The sequence below is a fragment of the Eschscholzia californica genome, unplaced genomic scaffold (genome assembly GCF_041429995.1).
Source record: "Eschscholzia californica isolate CP2 unplaced genomic scaffold, dmEscCali1.0.p SCAF_1, whole genome shotgun sequence".
NCBI lineage: Eukaryota > Viridiplantae > Streptophyta > Magnoliopsida > Ranunculales > Papaveraceae > Eschscholzia > Eschscholzia californica.
In genome coordinates, this window is record NW_028238198.1 from 83918408 (window position 1) to 83939249 (window position 20842).

At 35.4% G+C, this 20842-nt stretch overlaps 3 protein-coding genes and 1 pseudogene across 4 annotated transcripts; 1 reads left to right on the forward strand and 3 right to left on the reverse strand.

The window, feature by feature from the left end:
• On the reverse strand, nt 1-2465 carry LOC147570196 (long chain acyl-CoA synthetase 9, chloroplastic-like). Its single transcript, XM_086656740.1, has 5 exons — nt 2245-2465; nt 1748-1891; nt 1458-1631; nt 1118-1343; nt 1-514 (listed from the first exon to the last, which is right to left on the reverse strand). Exons 2-4 carry the CDS (start codon nt 1871-1873, stop codon nt 1137-1139), a joined length of 507 nt encoding a protein of 168 aa, XP_086512866.1. The 5' UTR covers nt 1874-1891; nt 2245-2465; the 3' UTR covers nt 1-514; nt 1118-1136.
• Nucleotides 2466-3392: 927 nt separating this feature from the next.
• LOC147570197 (histone acetyltransferase GCN5-like) lies at nt 3393-11323 on the forward strand. Of its 2 annotated transcripts, none has more exons than XM_086656742.1 (14): nt 3393-4202; nt 5013-5077; nt 5191-5271; nt 6101-6172; nt 7257-7425; nt 7777-7820; nt 7997-8096; nt 8741-8809; nt 9069-9123; nt 9457-9575; nt 9868-9961; nt 10401-10542; nt 10615-10712; nt 11104-11323. In XM_086656742.1, exons 1-13 carry the CDS (start codon nt 3627-3629, stop codon nt 10679-10681), a joined length of 1653 nt encoding a protein of 550 aa, XP_086512868.1. In that variant the 5' UTR covers nt 3393-3626; the 3' UTR covers nt 10682-10712; nt 11104-11323. The 2 variants fall into 2 exon arrangements, with proteins under 2 accessions (XP_086512868.1, XP_086512867.1); XM_086656741.1 differs by having other exon boundaries at nt 10615-10683.
• A 2904-nt stretch (nt 11324-14227) lies between these two features.
• Nucleotides 14228-15994, reverse strand: LOC147570198 (F-box/kelch-repeat protein At3g23880-like). The gene has a single exon (XM_086656743.1). The coding sequence runs from the start codon at nt 15604-15606 to the stop codon at nt 14425-14427; it is 1182 nt and encodes a 393-aa protein (XP_086512869.1). The 5' UTR covers nt 15607-15994; the 3' UTR covers nt 14228-14424.
• Nucleotides 15995-19239: 3245 nt separating this feature from the next.
• On the reverse strand, nt 19240-20053 carry LOC147570199 (uncharacterized; annotated as a pseudogene).
• Between the last annotated feature and the right edge of the window lie 789 nt (nt 20054-20842).

Below are 20842 nucleotides of genomic sequence, written 5' to 3' on the forward strand. Positions count from 1 at the left end.
TTATATGAAGTGGTTGTATTATAATTGTATCGAGTTGTTACTACAGGGAAGGTAACTCTGGAACAAAAACAAAAAAGATTGTCAAAGGAAGACGAAACTATGCCGGGTACAACCTTCAATTTCCACCACATAAATTTTAAACGAATACACATAATTCACCAAAAACATTAGCCAAATTTACTATCAAATATAAGAAAAATTGTGGAACATCTAACAGAGGATCCATAACATAAAGCTGTACACCAACCTTTGGAAGTTCAGTACTCCCACTGGTATACATAATAACTGCAATATCAGCTGACACGGGCAAATCGGCATCAACAGGGTTTTCTCGGCCAATTTTCTCCACTTCAGTAAATGAAGTAATTGTCCAGCTAGTGCTTTGCAACGAGAATTCTGATGGGATCCCATACTCATCAATGTATATTACACGTTTTACTGTGTCAAGCTGTCCACTTATTTCTGCAAGTTTTTTAAGTTATTTTTGCCCACATATGACAGTTGAAACTTCCGTCTGCAAACCAAGAAGGAAACATGAACAAAGTTAGATTCACATCACAATTTAAACTCAAAGTATTAGACCGGTATGAAGGCCGAAGGTGCCACAATCTATAAAACTACATGTAATATAACCATTATCTATATGACGTGGGCACCCAGTATGCCCCTCTTACCAAACCTGCCAGTTTCCTGTTTAGACCTATGCAGCTATGATAACAAGAAAGTAGAAACAAGTTAGTCATTTATAAGGTTCCCTGTTCAGTTGTTCCATTCTTCTCCAGATCTTCTCAACTATTTTTCAACACAAAAACATATTAGATGTATGTGATATACAAAATATATATATATATATATATATATATATATATATATATATATATATATATATATATATATATATATACGTATAAGTTCATAAATATATTCTATATTGGGAGCTCCAATTTACTCGAGAGTAACTCAGCTCGCTTGGGGCTCGGACACTGAGTAGGGACCGAGACCAAAGCAACTACTTAGTTTTAGATTCCTCTGCCCAACCTTGTGCTTCACCCCTGACAACCTTCACTCTAGTTTGTAAAGGTAAACGGCAATACAGAATACAACTAATAAAACTAACCCAAGACATATGTTGATGACTATGTATCACCAGATAGAGGAGCCCCTCCAGAAAGCAGGAAGCGAATGTTTCCACCCAGAATTGCTCGAACCTTTTTGAAAACAAGAATGTTCCACAGAATCCTCTCGAGTCCCCACGCCCCAAACCAACTTCCGTTCATAGCTAACAGTCTACGACTATACGCAATGTCAAAAAGTTTCTTGGAAAGACCACCTTTCGTATCTACCTGAAATGTCATAAGAAATCAGTAGTCATTTTACTAATCTTAAACTTTTCTGTGTCATTTCGACAAACCAAGCTGGCTGAGAGAGAAGAAACAAATAAGCATTGCTAAACAGACCTTTTTCCTCACACCATCTCGAACACGATCAAGAATGGCAGGCACTGCAGTCATCAAGGTTGGTCCTAGCATAGAAGCATCCCCCTTTGTTCCCCTTTTTATCTTGTTTGATGTATCAGTAAGAGTCAAAGGTGATCCATATCCAATTGAACTACCAACAGCAACCATTACATTCTACACTACAATGTCCAAATTAGTTGCAAGCGATAATAGTCTTAACTAAGATACTAAAAAATGAGCATCAAGTTCTTTCACTTCGCAAGCTCGGGTGATTACACAATCAATTGTACCTCAGCAGCTAGTTCAAGAATATGAGCTAATGGTAGGTATGCCAAGTACACGTCTTTGCTTCCGAGGCCAGGAATAATAGTCATGACCGCAGAAATTGTAGCTAGCACGTTTCCATGGGTCATCATTACTCCCAAGAATCACATCTGATATTTACTAAAATCTCTTCAATTAAAAGTTCGTATAAAAAAATATAAATTTTTGGAAGTAGGAAAAAGTATTGGATGAACCACAAAACAAAATAAGCAAGTTGCTAGTTAAGTAAACAACTACGGTACCATTAATTCTATTCCCTTCAAACATCTTCTTCTTTCCAACATTCTGATTGAGGCATTTTATCAAACATCTTGACCACAATTTCTAATTTACAAGATATAATATCTAAAAATATCTAGTGAAGCTCAGATCCAATTAAATGGGCGAAATGCAAATAGAAAAATAATATTAAAATGGAAAATCAGAAAACAAAAATTTATATCTTCTGTGATGAGGTTTTTACCGCTATCTTCTTTGTTGATTCGTCATGAAGATTTCGACATATTTTTCTCTCACCCGTGCAACATCTATGGAGTGAAAAGATGTTTCATAGGAGACTATTAGGTGAAGAAGAGTAAATGAGGAATTTACTGAAATCTTCACCCTCTTCAGACATAAAAGAGGGAATGTATAATGAAGCAAAATATTCACGGAAGAACAGTCAGGAACACCATCCCACAGGAAGGGTTGAACGAATTTACAGAGAGATGAGAGGTTTTGGCGTTTCAGTTTCACAGAAAGAGACGGGCAGTAGTAGCATGTGGGGCGTTACATTAAAGGGTTGGATCCACGTTAGATTAGAGGGTAGGATGAATCATCAATGTATATTTGTTATGTCCTAGTGTCATGTCCATGTATCATATTGCCAAGTCACATTCATTTACTTTAATTATGTCCTAGTCACAAGGATGTGTTTTGTATAATAGCACCCTCTTCAGACATAAAAGAGGGAATGTATAATGAAGCAAAATATTCACGGAAGAACAGTCAGGAACACCATCCCACGGGGAAGGGTTGAACGAATTTACAGAGAGATGAGAGGTTTTGGCGTTTCAGTTTCACAGAAAGAGACGGGCAGTAGTAGCATGTGGGGCGTTACATTAAAGGGTTGGATCCACGTTAGATTAGAGGGTAGGATGAATCATCAATGTATATTTATTATGTCCTAGTGTCATGTCCATGTATCATATTGCCAAGTCACATTCATTTACTTTAATTATGTCCTAGTCACAAGGATGTGTTTTGTATAATAGCACCCTCTTCAGACATAAAAGAGGGAATGTATAATGAAGCAAAATATTCACGGAAGAACAGTCAGGAACACCATCCCACAGGAAGGGTTGAACGAATTTCCAGAGAGATGAGAGGTTTTGGCGTTTCAGTTTCACAGAAAGAGACGGGCAGTAGTAGCATGTGGGGCGTTACATTAAAGGGTTGGATCCACGTTAGATTAGAGGGTAGGATGAATCATCAATGTATATTTATTATGTCCTAGTGTCATGTCCATGTATCATATTGCCAAGTCACATTCATTTACATTAATTATGTCCTAGTCACAAGGATGTGTTTTGTATAATAGATATATATATATTAAGTATTAGAGATTTAGAGAAAAAAGAAAAAGTTTAGAGTGTGTAATTTCCCCTTTTTTTTTTTCTATCCAACACCCTGGTTTCTCTCAATTTTAAAAGTATCCACGTCATCATCACTGTCGAAAAGCCCCCAATTTTTTCCTATCCAAAACCCTGATTTCTCTAAAAAAAAAAAAACCTAAATTATGATTTAACCTGTACTAAAAACCCTAACAATTCTCCTAAAAGATTTCACTTATCGAAACCCTCGACAATGGATGGTCATTCAATTCATTCAACAGCACCAGTTCGTTCTCGAACATCTCAATCTCAATCTCCATCACACTCAGCAGCTTCAGCATCAGTTTCCTCATCTGTGCGAAAGCGCAAGTTAGCATCAGATGAACATCCACACAATTTCCCTTTCTCGTACTCGGACACCACCAAAGACGGTGCATTTACATCTAACGATGACCTTGAAAGTATCAGCGCTCGTGGTGTTGATTCAGAATCAGAAGACGATTCTGAAGAAGTGGTTGATGAAGATGATGAAGAAGATAACGATGATTCAATGACTGCTTTTACAACTGCTAGATTGAAGAGTAGTTCAAATCCAAGGAACAAAAAGATGAAGACTGAGAATTCTTCAATGAAAATTGAATTTTCTTCTGATAACCCTAATCGGAAAGAAGAACGTGGTGGTGGTGGGCATACCATTAGTACAGTTCCACCACCAGTTAATCCAATTTCGGGAGGTGTAATGAAAGAGGATATTGTTAAAGGGATTTTTACAGAGAATTTACAAACAAGTGGAGCTTATACAGCAAGAGAAGAAAGCTTGAAAAGAGAGGTCAATTTTCAATCTTCGATTATTTTTTAGTTAATTTACAGTTTTTGACGTTTCAATTTCTTTAGTTTATTTCGGAATCTGACCTTCCACCTCGAATTTGAGCCCACATTTTTGTGCTGATTATCATTGTTGAAGTCCCCAAGTACTGTTGGCTGGTCCCTGAGTCGCTTATCCCAACTTAACCAACTCGACTAGTTGCACTTTGCTCCTTAGGTTGTCGAACGGATTTAACCCTTGACCAGTGTTGATCTTAGTCGAGTAGATGTCTGAAGTAATTCCCGAGTAGGCGTTATTTAACTTTACTTCCTTTCATCTTTTATAGTACTTAATACGGCTGAGCAGTTCTTGTAGTCCTCGACTACTACCTTTTAGACCGAATGCTGACCAATTTCGATTTCAACAGCAGAACTAATTGTGAGTAGTTAACGCTTCGTCGTATAGATAGGAAAAACAACAGGTTGTAGTAAAACTCACCACATCAACGGAAAATTGTGGAATGAAGTTGGGATAGCATTTGGGATTTTTATAATGAAATTTAATTATCTTCATCTCGGACTTGCAGGATAAGTAGTGACAGTTAATGTGCTTTGACTTCTTCATTTCCACTATAAAAGTTAATGTATGAGATCATTGATTTCTTGTATATGCTGTGGTTGGTTTGTTTTAGGGTTCATTTCTGAAGCATCATAAGTTCACTTTCCTTTTCTGTATCATTTTTCTTTTAAAATATTTTGGGAAGGTTTACTAAATTGTCGTATTCTAGTTAAATCTTAACCTAACTAAACAATAGTTACTCTTCAAAGTTAATAGGAAGAAGCTGGAAGACTCAAGTTTGTGTGCTTCGCAAATGATGGAGTTGATCAGCATATGATTTGGTATCCATACTTCTCTCCAACACAGTTTCTGTGAAGTAAAACAGCCTGTCAGTATTAGGTTTAGAATGGACTATGTAAATGCAACTGACTTTGTTATTTGTTGCTTACCGAAGGTTGATAGGATTGAAAAATATCTTTGCCAGGCAACTGCCTAATATGCCCAAGGAATACATTGTTCGTCTTGTTATGGACAGGTGTGCTTCTAGATCTCATTAAGAAGATTATGTCATGCTCTCATAATCTTCTGTTGTTTTTTTTTCTTTTTTGGTGTTCTTGGCTCTTCTCTTGTCGTGCAAGATATAGTGTACTTTTGAAACCTGAAGTTACAACATGAAGGGAATAAAGAAAGTAAACCTTATTACCACCAGAATCTGCATGTTATTCGGCTTCTGATAGGCCTTATTCTGTATGATCTGCTGCTATTTTATTTTGTCCTGTGCGGTGATGCTGATTTTAAAGCATTTGCTGGTACGGCCTTGATAGAAACATCATTATGTCTCTTCCAGCAGCAGAAAGTGAGAGATACCATTATGCACAAACAATTATCTCTTTAGCTGGCTAATAAGCTTGAGATGTTCAAGTTCCTGTTTTAATTGACGAACACTTATTCTCTACTCTGTAAAAAAGTTCATTATATGTATTTAGAAAAAATATGAAGTCTGTAATTTGGTATTTCATGAGCATCAACACCTGAAGCTTAGTTGCATGTTGTAATTGAAGAATGTGGAACACATGGGGTTTGTGACAGTTATTGCAATCGTAGTCTTATAATGTGCTATTCGATAGTGGAGTATGTGATATTGGTTTTGTAGTAAATCTGCTGTTTCTTGCCATTGAGACCTATTTTTTTCACTTAATCTCTCATTTGGGGAATCTCAAGTGCTCATAATCATTTGGAGTTGTAAATGTTTTTTTTCCTAATTTATCTTTGGAGATTCAACATTGGTGTTTATTCTGTAGTGATATGTTGCTGTCTTTTTCTTGCTTTGTCTAACACCACATCATAGAGTTCATCTTTTGCAGAAGCCACAAATCTGTTATGGTTATAAGGCACGATCATGTTGTTGGTGGCATAACATATCGGCCATATATCAGGTAAGTCGGGGCTTACATATATTAACTACTTTGCTATTCGTTTCTTTTTTATGTACTCTCTTTTGGTTTGGAAGGGATTAACCTGGTATTGAGTGCTTTTAACTGAAATTCCCATTATCCCTTTTTACACTAGCCACTGCTGCTCTCATTTTTGGTTTGTTAGTAGTTTCACCACATGAAACTTTTCTAATCTTGTTTAAAGGTATCCCATTATATGCAGCAAATACATGCAAACGAAGTAAAAGGTGGCACATGATATTTTATTGGTTATAGGATCTATGTATGATTAAGTACTTTAGCTCACAGGATATTTTCTGAATAACTGGTAGGTGAAATTCAGATGACTAGCGACCTTAACACAAGTAATTTCCTTGAAACCTAGTTGACCTCCTTTGTTATGGAACCCTCCTCCCAAACTTCTCTCTTACTGACTACCTTGATCAACCTGTTAATTAATTTTGTTATAAGGTTGTCGTAGCCTAGAAGGTATGTGGATTGATTTCTTTACCTTCCTTCTATATTTTGGAAAAGGTAACAGAATCCAAGTCGTCTTAGTGTAGGATATTTCTAGGTGTAAGTTTTACTCTGCGTTCCGCTGGCCTTGGCAGTGTATGTGCTCCATTGGTGCTATGCATCCTAAGTGAAATCCTTAAGATTGGGCATTTTCCCTGTCTTTAAACTATTGTTGTAAACGTTATCCTTGAAATGCTTCACATCAAACACATATACAGTTGAAGATCAATAGTTGATACTTGAATGTTACTTAGTTTTAAGTAGATGGAGTTAGCGACAAACTTGAGGAAAGAGGGAGTTGCCAAGTTGCAGCTGAAATTGCTCTTAACTCTTAAGATTGTTGTTTGTTTCTAGATTTGGGTCATACAGTTTCATTTTTTTCCCTTGCGCTGAATGATTATGCTACATGCTCTCACTTGGTAAAAAATGACTTCCATCTCTAAAACCACTCATACATTTGATTGCTCTCTGTTGAACAATTCTTTTTGTCTTGCCTGAAACGGTGTTTCACAGATGCATCTAGGCCTTTTTGCTTCCATCCTACCCACCCATGATCTTTAATTTCTTGCAGTCAAAAGTTTGGGGAGATAGCATTTTGTGCAATTACGGCAGATGAACAAGTGAAAGGTTATGGTACGAGACTGATGAATCACTTGAAAAAGCACGCTCGTGATGTAGATGGGCTCACTCATTTTCTAACTTATGCAGACAATAATGCCGTTGGATATTTTATTAAGCAGGTAAGTGCTATCCATACTACTTTCTTTTTCATTCTGTGGGTTACTTCACTTTGTAGCTACGTGTGATATTCTTCAGCACTTCTCTACGGCCACATCTGCACTTCCCCATCTATTTGTATATCTTATGTTATGTGCCAGCTTGAAATACCGGAACTGCATCTTGTTTAGAAGTTCATTGGAGAAGGTCTTAGTTGTTAGTTTCTGTATCGTCGACATCTGCTGAATTTTTTTTATGTGTTCTATCGAACCATAGGGCATCCCCTCTTTTGGAAATAATGATGCATCATTTTTCCCTTTGAATGCTGTATTGACACCTTCTCTTTTTCTCTGTTTGTGTTTGTGCATTTATAGGGTTTCACGAAAGAAATTAACTTTGACAAAGAAAGATGGCAAGGGTATGACTCGCTGTCTTTGTAGATAATTAAGCTTTATCAATGTCTGTCCTAGTCAAGTTCTCTTTGAAGATCGTTATTGGTATCCTGGGGCCGACCTTGTTTTTTGTTACTGGGTCATGAATTTGTATATTATCTTGTACTTTGTTATTTTCCCGTAATAAGTGTTTATCCTTCAGTTACATTAAAGACTATGATGGAGGAATTCTTATGGAGTGCAAAATTGATCCGAAGCTTCCATATACTGATCTCTCAACGATGATTCGGCGACAGAGACAGGTAATGATTGTGTATTTTATGATTGAATTTAGACTAGGTTAAATTGAACGCGATGCTGTTTAGAACCTTCTATGTAGTAGAAAACTATCATTCGGCTCAAGCTAGTTGGGTCTTAAGGTGGATTTTGGAGATGTAAGCTGTGGGCTAGGTCGCCATATGGCCCTCTTGAGCAAGCCAATATGAGTAATCAAATTCGCATCACTAAACACCTGTTCCGAGATCAATGCATTTCCGTTGAAAGTTTCTCTACACTAACCTCCTGATTAAGGAAGTTCTTGGAACCATGAGTCCCCCCTCAATACGGCCTACGGTTTTAAAATTTTACTAAATTGTCAAAAATCTCTTTAAACTAGGGTCAGACTCTAGTTTATTCACGTTAGATTAGATTATGCACGTAATTTTCTATATGTTATCCTTAGGATTGATAAATTCTTCTGAACAATTGTCACATAGTAATGAATAAAAAAGTTATTGTACATTGTATTATAAAGTAAGATGTAATTGTCACTTCGGAAGCCTTTTCCTTATGATTATTGTGATTTTTTGAGTTCTTCATATATTGAACCATCGGTTGTATTTTTTTACTTTTCCGTTTTAGGTGGTTGAAATAACCCAAAAAATGTTGTAACTGAATTGAATGACAGGCAATTGATGAGAAGATACGAGATCTCTCTAACTGTCACATTGTCTACACTGGAATCGACTTTCAAAAGGTTGTCGCTCTTCTTAGAAAGATAGTTTTCTCTTTCATTTTTTTTTGGGTTGTTTACTCTCTCCTCCTGTAAATCTATAATCTGTATGATTTCTAAATTACTTGGATCAGAGACTATGGTTTTATTAGGCATTCGATGCCTAAAGCTTTTAGCCATTTTCCCTCCAGGCATAATACTTATTCACTTGTTAATATGCATATATTTATATCCATCTCTAGATGACTAACTTACACTTTTTTTTAACTTTCCACATTTTCAGAAAGAAGCTGGTATCCCTAAAAGAATCATTAAAATTGAAGACATTCCTGGCTTGAGTAAGTAACTTCATCTATTTCATATTAAGTTCTTTTTTAGGGGCCTTACCAGTACATTTTTCAACAGGTCATAATCTCCTAACCAAGTGTCAGAGTTTTCATGTTATTTCTTTTTATAGTTCGCTGGTTTTACCATTGTCATTCTAGGTTGAGTGCACAAGCTATCTTTTGACTGAGATTCCCAAAAATATTTTAGTTATGTATTAATTTAAAATCAAATCAAGTCGAGATTCCAATAATCAAAAATCTGAAACTCAAGTTTCTACTATGAGGTAGAATATGCAGTTATGCACACCAAATTCTAACCAGAAACTTTAATGATTTGCTTAACAGAGGAAGCTGGATGGACCCCTGACCAGTGGGGCCATTCACGGTTTCGAACACTAATTGCTTCTACAGACAATTCTACCTACCGCCAGTCCTTAAACAACTTCATGCGCACACTTGTAAAGGCAAGTATCTTAGATTCAGTTTTGTGGTTATTCTATTTATTTCCCCCTAATTGCAGTGTCTTTTGACTCGTAATTAGATCTATAATCTTATTTGCGGTCTCACCCAATCAGAGTCAGATCCAGAACTGTTTGTTTTCTGCTACAAGTTTTGATTTCTGTTACCGTTTTCATATTTTGACTCGTTGGTTAGCTAAAAACTTCTACTTAGGATTTTGTAGCTATTCTGGACCCATTTTAGTTGGACTTATATTCTGAATTGAAGATCAAAATGATTGCTTTGAATGTTAAACAGATGATGTACGACCATCCCGATTCTTGGCCATTCAAAGAACCAGTTGATGCACGTGAGGTTCCTGATTATTATGACGTTATCAAAGATCCCATGGGTGAGACATCATATTTAGGTTCATGTCAATTAATTCTATCTTTCTGCATTTCTATTACATCATATTAATCAATCATAATACCTGATCTCGAGAGTCCAGGTTGGAAGTATATGTGAAATAAAAATTGATTGATTTAAATGAGTTTGTTTTAGTTTTCTTGCGACCACTTGCCTGAATTAACTGAAAGATAACATCGACGTGCTGCAGTATACTGTTTACTCGAACTCGATTACACGAAATTTTTTCTAATGCTCTCGTAGTCTTGTTGAATCCCTGGACTTTGCTGTTAGTGAATATAGATTTACGAAAATAGCTTACTAATAACTTCTAAAATTTGTTTCACAAGTAATCCCCATTCCAGAACAAATCTTCTAAAAACCGTGCTTGACATTTGTTCTGGTGGTTTGTTATGTTTAATTAGATTTGTTATCTGTTCCAGATTTAAAGACAATGTCGAAGAGACTCGAATCTGAGCAATATTATCTTACGTTTGAGATGTTTGTCGCGGATGTGAAGAGAATGTTTTCAAATGCACGAACGTACAACTCCCCAGAGACAATCTATTATAAATGTTCAACCAGGTGAGCACACTTTGTGCTTGTACTTTAGTTCTGTTTCTCAGATCCCTTTCACTAAAATGTTTTTCTGTGTAGACTGGAAAACTTTTTCTCGATGAAAGTTCAGTCTGGTCTCCAAGCTTGCACCAAAATTCAGCAGTAAATGTAAGTAGTAGCAACCTCAACAACTATACGTTTACGTTTAATGCTTCAAGCTCTAATTAGACGCATCATATAGTAGACACATAGATCAACGTAACTTGATAATTTCAGCTGTTTGTTTTTTTTCTAATTGTCTGCATCCATTGTCTGGATCCGTTGCCTAGATCGAACTCATCTGACTAATATAAATCTGAATCGTCTCGACTCAAATGGAACTGAAAGGTGAAAATCTACCCAAATCATCTCAGACGAGTCAGACATTCTGAAATCTTGTTTGAGTCAATTCAGATCTCGAGCCAATTTAGAATACCAAAATTTAGAAGAATGAATTACTCTGGTGATAAGTAAGCTAATTTTGATGCTTTTCTAACTATTTATTTGGTGGAGATTAACTAATTGATTATCTTTCTCTACTTGCACCAGATTACCTAAAGAAGCAAATGGATGTTGGTGAAAGATCTACTAACATGTTTTCGACTTGTAAGATGACCAGACCAGTACAATATAATTTTATATACTTCGCATGATTCTTGACCTTCAAGGGGCGTAATACATACCTTCTTCCTCAAAGGAGTTTCCTGTAAAAGAAAATTCGATCTTTTGAGTTGGTAGACAAGATGATAATAATGTAATAGTTATTGAAGTGTTGGTCTTGAATGTGATTTATGAGAGTGAGAATGTCAAACGGCCCAAAATCAGGGAAAGAATACGGACTTGGCCCAAGTCAGAATGAAAATAAAGACTAGGTCCAAAGTTGTCAGGCCTCTAAAAGGAAAACGAAACAACCTGATTCCTAGAGATATTACGGAAATGCCATGGACAAATGCCCGCGAAATTTGTCTAGTTGTTTGCCAAAATCTGACGTCCGGTCAGATTTGAAATGAACACTCCATGCAAACGTCACTTCCCCATTAATTCATTACCACGCCCGTTCAAGTTTGGAAACTGGAATTTTTTTTCTCTCTCTCCCTTAAACTTTAGAGGCATTGAGTGAAAAATAACTCACAAATTTGTACTCATCAACCACATTATCTTTCAGCAGAAAAAAAAATCTCATTATCATAACCAACCCCATACAATTGAGGATATTCATCATCTTTAGATAGTGGTAGAGATGGAATAGCCTTGTATTCAGTAGAAGATGATTTCAAAAGACCATGTTTTATGCAAAAGGAAGCCATTAAAAGAACCAATGATTTCAGCCAATAATGTGTTAAATATATCGACTTTCTGTTTATGAATGGAGAAGAAGTAGGAGTGCTTAAAGTCTTAGTGGTCAACATGTTCATTCGAAAGCAAAAGACTAGATTTGTTGTTTTTGACAGAGTAATCTAGTAGCATCTTAATAAAAAAAATAAGCTACGTGTAAACTAAAGAAATAATAATTGTTTCAGAATGGAATAGAGCTATGCAAACAAGAAACAAAATAAGCATCAGGTTATTGCAGATATACGAAAACATTGTCAAGCTCTAAGTATTGGCTAATGTATTTAACATATTAGTTTTCGATAAATAATACGTAACTAAAGAGATGTTGAAAAGAGTCAACCTCTGCATTTTCACCTTCGACAGACAACTTTCTTGTTTTCTAGTCCTCAAACAATACTTCATCATCAATCACCTCCGTCGACATGTAAGTACCAGAATTAAGAGAAACTGTGCTTCTCGTGTAAGTCCCAAAAGGAAATGATTTGTAAGTAGTAGGAACCTTCATTAACTGAACTCTTTCTTGCTCAGAGTCATAAACTAAACTGTTTAAATTACCATTTGGAAGAATGAGTAAGGTATATGTACCCCTAAGAATTTCAATTCGAATTGGACTTAGGCAATGAATGCCTACTCGTGGCATATAACTAAGGGACAGTTCAATCCAAGACTCGACCACTCCATACTTCTTTATCAACAATAAATTAACCGTATTGTTTCTAATCTCACTACTTAGGCAAGGGCATTCTCCAATTACATCCAAGTCGCAATCACTCCAGTCAGTGGTAGGTAATGGTAGTTTATTAAATTTCTCGTCAGAAACGTTGAAAGAGTACACGAAGTCTTCAGTAATCCAATAAAAACTTCCATAAACAAACACCCAAACGAATTCATTTAGAGTATCAAATTTTATGGTTCGCCATGAATTTGATCCCAATGTATAGGCTTGTACTTTAGAATCATAGAGTGGAGGAAACCTTACTTCTCTTACCAATAAGTAGTCATCAATGACAGGATCATAACTAAAACCATAATGTTGATTAAATATTTCTTCGCCTTGAAATTTTGTTGGTGAAGGAATTTCCTTGAATTCACTTGTAGATGGATTCACAATGACAAATTCATGGAATTAGTTTTTATGCAAATCAATCCGTTACAAGAACCTATAATATCAAACCCATTATTACCAAGGGATTGGGAAGAAAATTTAATAGGGTTATCATATGAAGATGGTAATGAAGACGGATTATAAGCAATTGAGTAAAGGTGTTTACCACCACTAAGGATAAAATTTAAGTTGTTGTGTTGGAAAGAGTATTGCATTCTAAGAAAATTAGGGTTTGTTATTAGATTGGACCAGGAATTGCTTACACACCTAAATCTGATTAGAGATTTTAAAGGTACCCACAAGAGGATGTTGAAGATGATATCATCTTTTATACCATCTGGTAGGAGGATCTTCTTCTTCATAGCTCTAGGGCTTATCCTCACCCAATGATGCAACGCGTAGTAAGCAAGAGATTAAAAAGTATAGAGAGCGCTCCTCTATGATAGATTAAATCAAACAAAACTTTATTCAAAAACTAAACTCCCTTAACAATGAAAATAAAAGATCTATTTATAGGCTTCAAATCCTAAAATAATAGAAGTCTAAAATTACTAAAACTCTAAAATATTCAGAATCTAGAAACTACTAAAAACTAGGAAAACAACCAAAATCGAGAAACTATCAAAAGCTAAGAAAATAACTAAAACTGGAAAACTGCTAAAAACTAGGAAATCTTCTCTAAGAGCATCTCCAATGCAAAACTCATAAAAATCTCTATTCATCCTATGTCTAGTTCCAATTGAGATTCTTACTCCTAGGTGGTCCTAGTAGAGATCCTCAATTTTTTTTGTCTCCAATGCAAAACTCTAAACTTATCTTATTTACTTATGTGGCGTAGTTATTTTTGTCAATAAATAATTAGTTATTTTAGAAAATATAGAAGACTCGATTTCTATTAGTTGAAAATCAAATAGAGCGTCCTCTTGAGATATCTCTATTCCACCCTCGACACGTCACCTTAGAGATCCAAATAGAGTGTTGCATTGGAGATGAGTTTTAAGAAAAAACTCTAAAAATCCTAGGTGACACTCAGAGTTTCTAAGATTGAGTGTTGCATTGGAGATGCTCTAAAGCAACTAATATTCATATTAAGTGAAAAACAAACGGACTAAAATTGTCCTTCCGCACTTATTAAGGGAAAATCACTTAATAATTGCAAAAATCAAACACCCTCTAAGTTTCTAAGTCCAACATCAAACCCTAAAACAAATAAAGCCATCCAAGACCATAATCTGAATAGTAGCGCCCTCTAAAGAGCCTTGATTTTATTGTCTAATTCAAGCCTACCAACATTGACTTGTGACAACTACATTCACTACAATTTCAAAATAGAATTAGAGCCAATGGAACAAGAAAAAAATAAGCATCAAAGCCCACCATAAAAAAGGGCCAGTTAACCATTCAGCTACAAAACCAACATGAGCCCTTACTCAATATTTCCTTTTTCTTTTCTGTCGGACAGTACTTCCTCTGTCGGATGCCTCTGTTGACATTAGTTCTATTGTCGGCATGTAAGTGCCAGATTGAAGAGAAAATGTACTTCTCCCATAAGTCCCCCTAATATACATTTTAGGGGTATGGGGAACCTTCACCAATCGAAGTGTTTCTTGCTCAGAGTCGTATACAACTAAACTGTTTTCTCCACCATTTAGATTAACAGTGATGAGGATATGCGAACCCCTACAAATTTCAACCATAATTCCGCATGGAATATCCATCGGCATATAATTAAGTGACAGTTTAATCCAAGACTCGACTACTCCATATTTCTTCATCAACCATAAATGAATAGTATTGTTTTCTATCTTAGTAAGTAGGCAAGGGCATTCTCCAAATACACCGAATATTATTGAAAACCTTACTGCATTCTCCCAGTTCTCCAGGTTATCAGGTAATGGTAGCTTATTGAATTTCTCATCAGTAACGTTAAAAGAATATACGAAGTCTAAGTCTTTAGTAATCCAATACAAACTTCCATAAACAAACACCCCACGGAATTTGTTCCGCTCTAAAATAAGATCAGATAAAACATCGAGATGAATGGTTCGCCATGAATTTGATCCCAAGGTATAGACTTGCACTTTAGAACCATAGAGTGAAGAAAACCAAACAATTCTTACCACCAAGTAGCTATCAATGAGAGGATCATAACTAAAACGATATTCATGATTAAATTGTTCTTCACCTTGAAATGTAGGTGGTGACTGAATTTCCTTGAACTCAGTTGTCGACGGATTCAAAAGGATAAGTCCATGGGAACAAGTTTCTATGCAAATTAAACCATTACAATAACCAATAATATCAAACCCATTAGTATTACCAAGGGATTGGGATGCGAATTCAATTGGCTTGTCATATGAAGATGGTAGTGATGATGATGATGGATTATAAGCAATTGAGTAAAGATGTGTACCAAACCCACAAGTAAGGAAAAGATTTAAGTTGTTGTGTTGGAAAGAGTACTGCATTCTAAGAAAATTAGGGTTTGTTATTAGATTGGACCAGGAATTGCTTACACACCTAAATCGGATTAGAGATTTTAAAGGTACCCACAAGAGGATGTTGAAAATGATATCATCTTTTATACCATCTGGTAGTAGGATCTTCTTCATAGCTCTAGGGTTTATCCTCACCCAAGCAGGATAACTTATAAAAAGGAAGGGAAGATGGAAAAACAAAAACTAGGGTCTGTTAAAGATGAAGATACATACCTCAACACATTTAGTACAAAAACCCTAGCAGATTCAGGAGCTTAAATCCCGACTGAAATCGATTAAAAACCCTCCAATATCTTATTTTCGCGTGAAGAAGAGAGGGAGCAGCTGGGGTTACATTCTGAACCGTTGATTAGAAGCACGCCGGGGGGATCCTCCTCTTTGGAGGCTCCTCTCTATCTTTAAAACTGTTTTTCGGAGAGAGTATCAAAGGAGATCTTGTTTTACGGCGGAGGTGTCCCTCTGCCGGAATTTCCTTCACAATTGAGGGAGAGTTGTCCCTATGACCCAAAAAACAACCCCTAATAACACTTTTAATCCTCTCTAATCCTGTAAAGTTATAAAAACCAAAATATTAATACAAATAGATATCTAGTCCATTTGGGTCCATCTAAAGAGAAAACATAAATTCCTAGAATACCAAACAATTTATAATACCTAAACTAACCTTCCATATATATAAGATCACATCTAAGCTCAAATCAACTAAAATTCGTTTCCCTTTTTATCTCCCTGTTTCTCTCTCTAATTACCGGCTCTAAAGGAAGAAAGAAATCGTGATCTTCCTCAAATTTGTAACTGAAACCTTCTTGTCTTATCTTTCCATCTCTACATCTTAATCTTCTGAAACTATCCTCCATTAAAAAAGAAACCTGAGTTTCTTAATCAGGTAAAACACAAACCTATTTTTATGTTTTCTAGTTATGTTTCGATTGAAAATCTTCCACTAACTTGTTTTATGATCATTAGAGCTATTCAAGATCATCATCTTAATTGTTAATCAGGTAAACAATTTTCTTACTTGATGATTCTGTTTCAAATCGAGAAAGTTATTATTGTCTATCTCTCTCTAAAGATTTTATTAATGATCACGATCTTGATGAGATTAATACTTCATTTCTAAATCTTACAAATTGAGTTTACTTATTGTTTGCAATCAATCGTCATATCAGTTATCAATAGATTTGTAGTTTATGCAAAGTATGATATTCAAATTTTCTTGAAATCTGGTTTTTTTTTTTCGTACAGATTGATGAAACGAGATTTTTTTCGTACGGTTACTCATAACAGAATTAACATTATATATACTTTAGAATAAATTACCATAATGTAACGTAAATTATACTCCATCCGTCTCAAATTAAGAGACCCAGTTTCCCTTTTGGTTTGTCCCAAAATAAGAGACTCATTTCCCTTTTTATCATATAAAATTCATTAAATTTCCAACATTACCCTTTATCTCTATATTACACGTTTGTGCTCAAATATATATTGGTCAACAACCAAAAAGGTAACTAAATCAAAATTACTTAACTAAGAATACTTACTTAATTTTTTTTTACTACGAATATTTTGTTCTTTAATTTTATTCGATTAATACATGCACCAATTAAAAAGAAACAAACAAATCAAATTAAAAGACAATGACATCAATTGTTTAAAATTGACTAACAAATACGTGGAAGTAAGAATGATGGGCCTAGAAAGTTTCCTAAATAGGTCACCACCCGCAAGTATACGGGCGTCAAGTGATAATTCCGGTAAGTCCGGTTCGTTCCTCAGAGACTAAGTTAATCTATTCTAAATCCTATGACTAATAAGGTTTTCCTTGAAATTGGTTTTTTTTTCTTTGTGATAGAATACTTAAAATACTAAAATAACGAGGGCAATTAATAACGATGAGAGTAAATCAGTGAGATGGAAGTCTAGGGTTTGAATCCATTATAACTAGGCATAAATATCGACCTAAATCTTATATCGTGTATGACTCACTATGATTGATTTTCTACGACTCTAACTATTGCCTATCAACTATCAAGTATTCTTCATTAAAGGACTTAACCTAAATATGACGAATCAAGACTTATGAAGCATAGACAATGAAAGATTTACACACGTTTTCAACATTCACCTATTAACTAAGGAGTATTGGCCATTAAAGAGATTATCTAAATATGACTAATCAACTCGGAAACATAAATGAAGAAGAAATCATGAGAATTTATGGAAAATCAATGCATGAGTTGCTTATCAAAATACTAAGATATTAAGTGAAAATTTATATAAAATCATAATTTCATCGAAACCCTAGATTAGATAAATTAGTTACTCATAACTAAAGAGATCATATTCATGGTGGGAGAGATAAAAATTAATAACATTAAAGAAAGAAAAAGATTCGGAGAAGAAAACACCTTTTTTCGCTTTTTTTTCCTTCTGCGCAGCCAAACAGAACCTTAGGGAAAATTATTTTCTCTGGTTTTTCTCTTTCCTTCTCTGTTTTCTATTTCTTTCTCACTCTAAACTTTATCTTTATCTCTCTAAACAATAATATAGCTCTCTCTTTCTCTATCTAACAGAAACAAGAAAGGAAGAAGAAGAAAAAGATGATTTAAACTTGATTTTATAAATTGATTTCGATCTTTCTCTCTCTACAGAAAACAATAGTTCTCTCTCTCTTTAACTCTCTCAATCTATTCCTCTCTCTCTCACAAAGAGAAGGACGACAGAAGAAGAAAAAGAAAACAAAAAAAATACTCTTCCCCCCCCCCCCCCCCACAAATCCGAGATACCTCCTCTGTTTTATAGAACCCAGCTGTTCTCCTCTTTCCTCCTGTGTTTAAACAAAGAAAAAATATCTTCAGTGATACCTTGTTTCTCTATTTAGCCGAGAATACCCGTTTCTCTCTCTATCTCCATTATCTTCTATCAATCCCTTTCTTTCCTTTTATGGCCGAGCTCTTCCTCTCTGTTTTCTTTCCTTCTCTATGAAAATCTCTTTCTCTCACTACATTCTCCTCTTTCACAATCTCTCGATTAGTTTTCTTTCTTAAGAAAACTTTCTCCATTTCTCTCTTTCTATATACGGTTAAAAGAGATGAGAGAAAGGAAAAGATTTGTTACCATTCTCATTTAGGCAAAGATTGACCAGTACATGGCGTCTATCACAACTGTTGTCTTTATCCATTTAATAGGGACGCTATAGTGTTACGCGGACTACTGAGAAATACAAAGAGAACCGTCTGATCTTCATGGGAATCGCGACATTCGTCGGATATACAAGGGAGTATGGAAGCCTGGATGCGCCCGAGTACCGTATCATGCTTCCAGGTAAGCCCCGAGAGCCATCCCATGGAGCCCGAAGCTGTACCACACACAAATCTTACCGTCCATCTCCTTTGCTGGAACCCGCCACGTGTTGATGAGAGCTCTATATTGACCTTCGGTCAATTAATTTTTACTTAAATTTTGACTAATCATAATTCTCCTTTCCGAACTCTGATTGGACTCCCGTTTTCGCCGTTGGATTCGTTTTGAACTCTACTTTCATCTGAGTATTAAAGTCGACCAGGATTAGCATAACCAACAAATGACCAAAATGCCCCTCAATTGTGTCTTTCTTCCAATTTTAGCAATTTTTCGCACCGAACTCCGTAAAAGATACCTGGAAAAGAGAAACAAGTAATTCATGAGAGTAACTGCTCAAAATAGACTAACTAGCCCAAATTAAGAGATTCAAATGAGGCATCTTCATGACTCATCAAAGAACTTTGTCAGACCATTGTTCCAAACTTGATTCTGCAGAAATTCTAAGACATTATCTAGTAAAACACGGTCACATTCAAGTTGAGAAGGAAGATTTCCATTGTTTTCTAATTGTCCTTTACTCATGTGTGGGATCTTATAGTTATTGCCCCCGTGCACTTTCATTATCTCGATCATACATTGTTGCATAGTTAGAAAATTACGATTGAGGATCTTTGACGGTAAGTTGTTGAATGACTTCTCCACTGCATAAATCAACTCATCAATGTTCTTAGGTCCTTCTTGATGTTGTAATGACTGAATAGCTCGAAAAAAATCCAAGATCTAAAACGTTCAAATCCGGACTATTTGGTGGCTGGCAACCCAATTGAATATCAAGTCCAATGTTTGAGACGGCTTGGCGAAACTCAACATCATTTGAGTTAATGTGAGGTTTTGCATTATCTTGTTGAATATAAATGGTATCCGAGAGACTATCAAGCGGTCATTTTTCTTTTATTGTCGGCAAAATTTTTTCAATCAAGAAAGATCGAATAACATCTTTATTTACAGATGTTATTGGTTTCGTCTTTAAAGTACCGGCAACACGATTTGTATTGTTTTTCTTTGCCGGCACTTTACATACCAATGGAAAAATTCCAATTTTTCCTGAAAATAGTTCATTACCTTCGAAATCAGTTTTTGGTCTACCGACAGCTGCAATAAACATAACCTTACTAATAAACCGTTTACTTTGACAAGTACGATGCGGTTCTTCTTCTCCGGGGAGGAGGTAGTATTTTTGAGTTTCTTTGGTCATGTAAAACCATTTCTCATCAATATGGATATAGTTGTACATATTGCGAAAAACTGGATTGGTAGTAAGACTATTTGGATCAAGCATCGACAAACAAAACCGAAGAAGCCTTTTCCTTGTTTTCATTTGTCAAAGACGGTTTTATAGCATTTGAGTGTGGTACAAGCATACCTTCTTTTATTCGTCTATGAAGTGTATCTTTCGAAACATGCAAATCATTTGACATGGAACGAATATTTGTGCGCCTTTGTGGACGAAGCTCTTTAATTTTAGCAGGATCTATTTGAATTCTTTTTCGACCAACACGCCTAGAAAATCGGTGAGATACGTCAACAACTTCTCCTTTAGCGATGCATTCTTGAGCACGATTTCAAATTCGATGTATGGTTTTTCTATCGTGAGAAAATAAAGTTGTCGTTTCACTAATTGTACCTTTCCGTAGTTTGCCATTATCACTTCTTATCCAGAGGTAATCTAGAATATTTTGACGTTCTTGATTTGAAACTTTTTTCTTAGAACCAAAGTTAGAGGGATTCAAGTGGAGATCGGACATCGAGAACTAAGAGATTTAGAAAGTATGGACTTGAATTTCTAGTTGGGTAAACAAAAATTTACTCTAGCTAAAGGGTACACTGTGTATGAAGATGAAAGTCATGACATATATAGAGCTCAATTTTTTGTATTCTTTGTCTAAATCAAGTTTTGGCGGCATACTTTTTTATTGATTAAATCTAATTTTACTCTCAAAAACAAAATTTAAGTTTCAACCAAATTTTACCTCCAAAAATTTTT

What these genes read in the sequence shown, in the direction of transcription:
- LOC147570198 (XM_086656743.1), bottom strand. Translation starts at nt 15,606, where the DNA reads ATGAAGAAGATCCTACTACCAGATGGTATAAAAGATGATATCATTTTC.
- LOC147570196 (XM_086656740.1), bottom strand. Translation starts at nt 1,873, where the DNA reads ATGATGACCCATGGAAACGTGCTAGCTACAATTTCTGCGGTCATGACT. An exon ending in TTCTTGAACTAGCTGCTGAG is followed by an intron (nt 1,632 to 1,747) that starts GTACAATTGATT and finishes ATTGTAGTGTAG; the next exon opens with AATGTAATGGTTGCTGTTGG. An exon ending in GAGATGGTGTGAGGAAAAAG is followed by an intron (nt 1,344 to 1,457) that starts GTCTGTTTAGCA and finishes ATGACATTTCAG; the next exon opens with GTAGATACGAAAGGTGGTCT.
- LOC147570197 (XM_086656742.1), top strand. Translation starts at nt 3,627, where the DNA reads ATGGATGGTCATTCAATTCATTCAACAGCACCAGTTCGTTCTCGAACA. An exon ending in ACATATCGGCCATATATCAG is followed by an intron (nt 6,173 to 7,256) that starts GTAAGTCGGGGC and finishes AATTTCTTGCAG; the next exon opens with TCAAAAGTTTGGGGAGATAG. An exon ending in TGAAGACATTCCTGGCTTGA is followed by an intron (nt 9,124 to 9,456) that starts GTAAGTAACTTC and finishes TTTGCTTAACAG; the next exon opens with AGGAAGCTGGATGGACCCCT.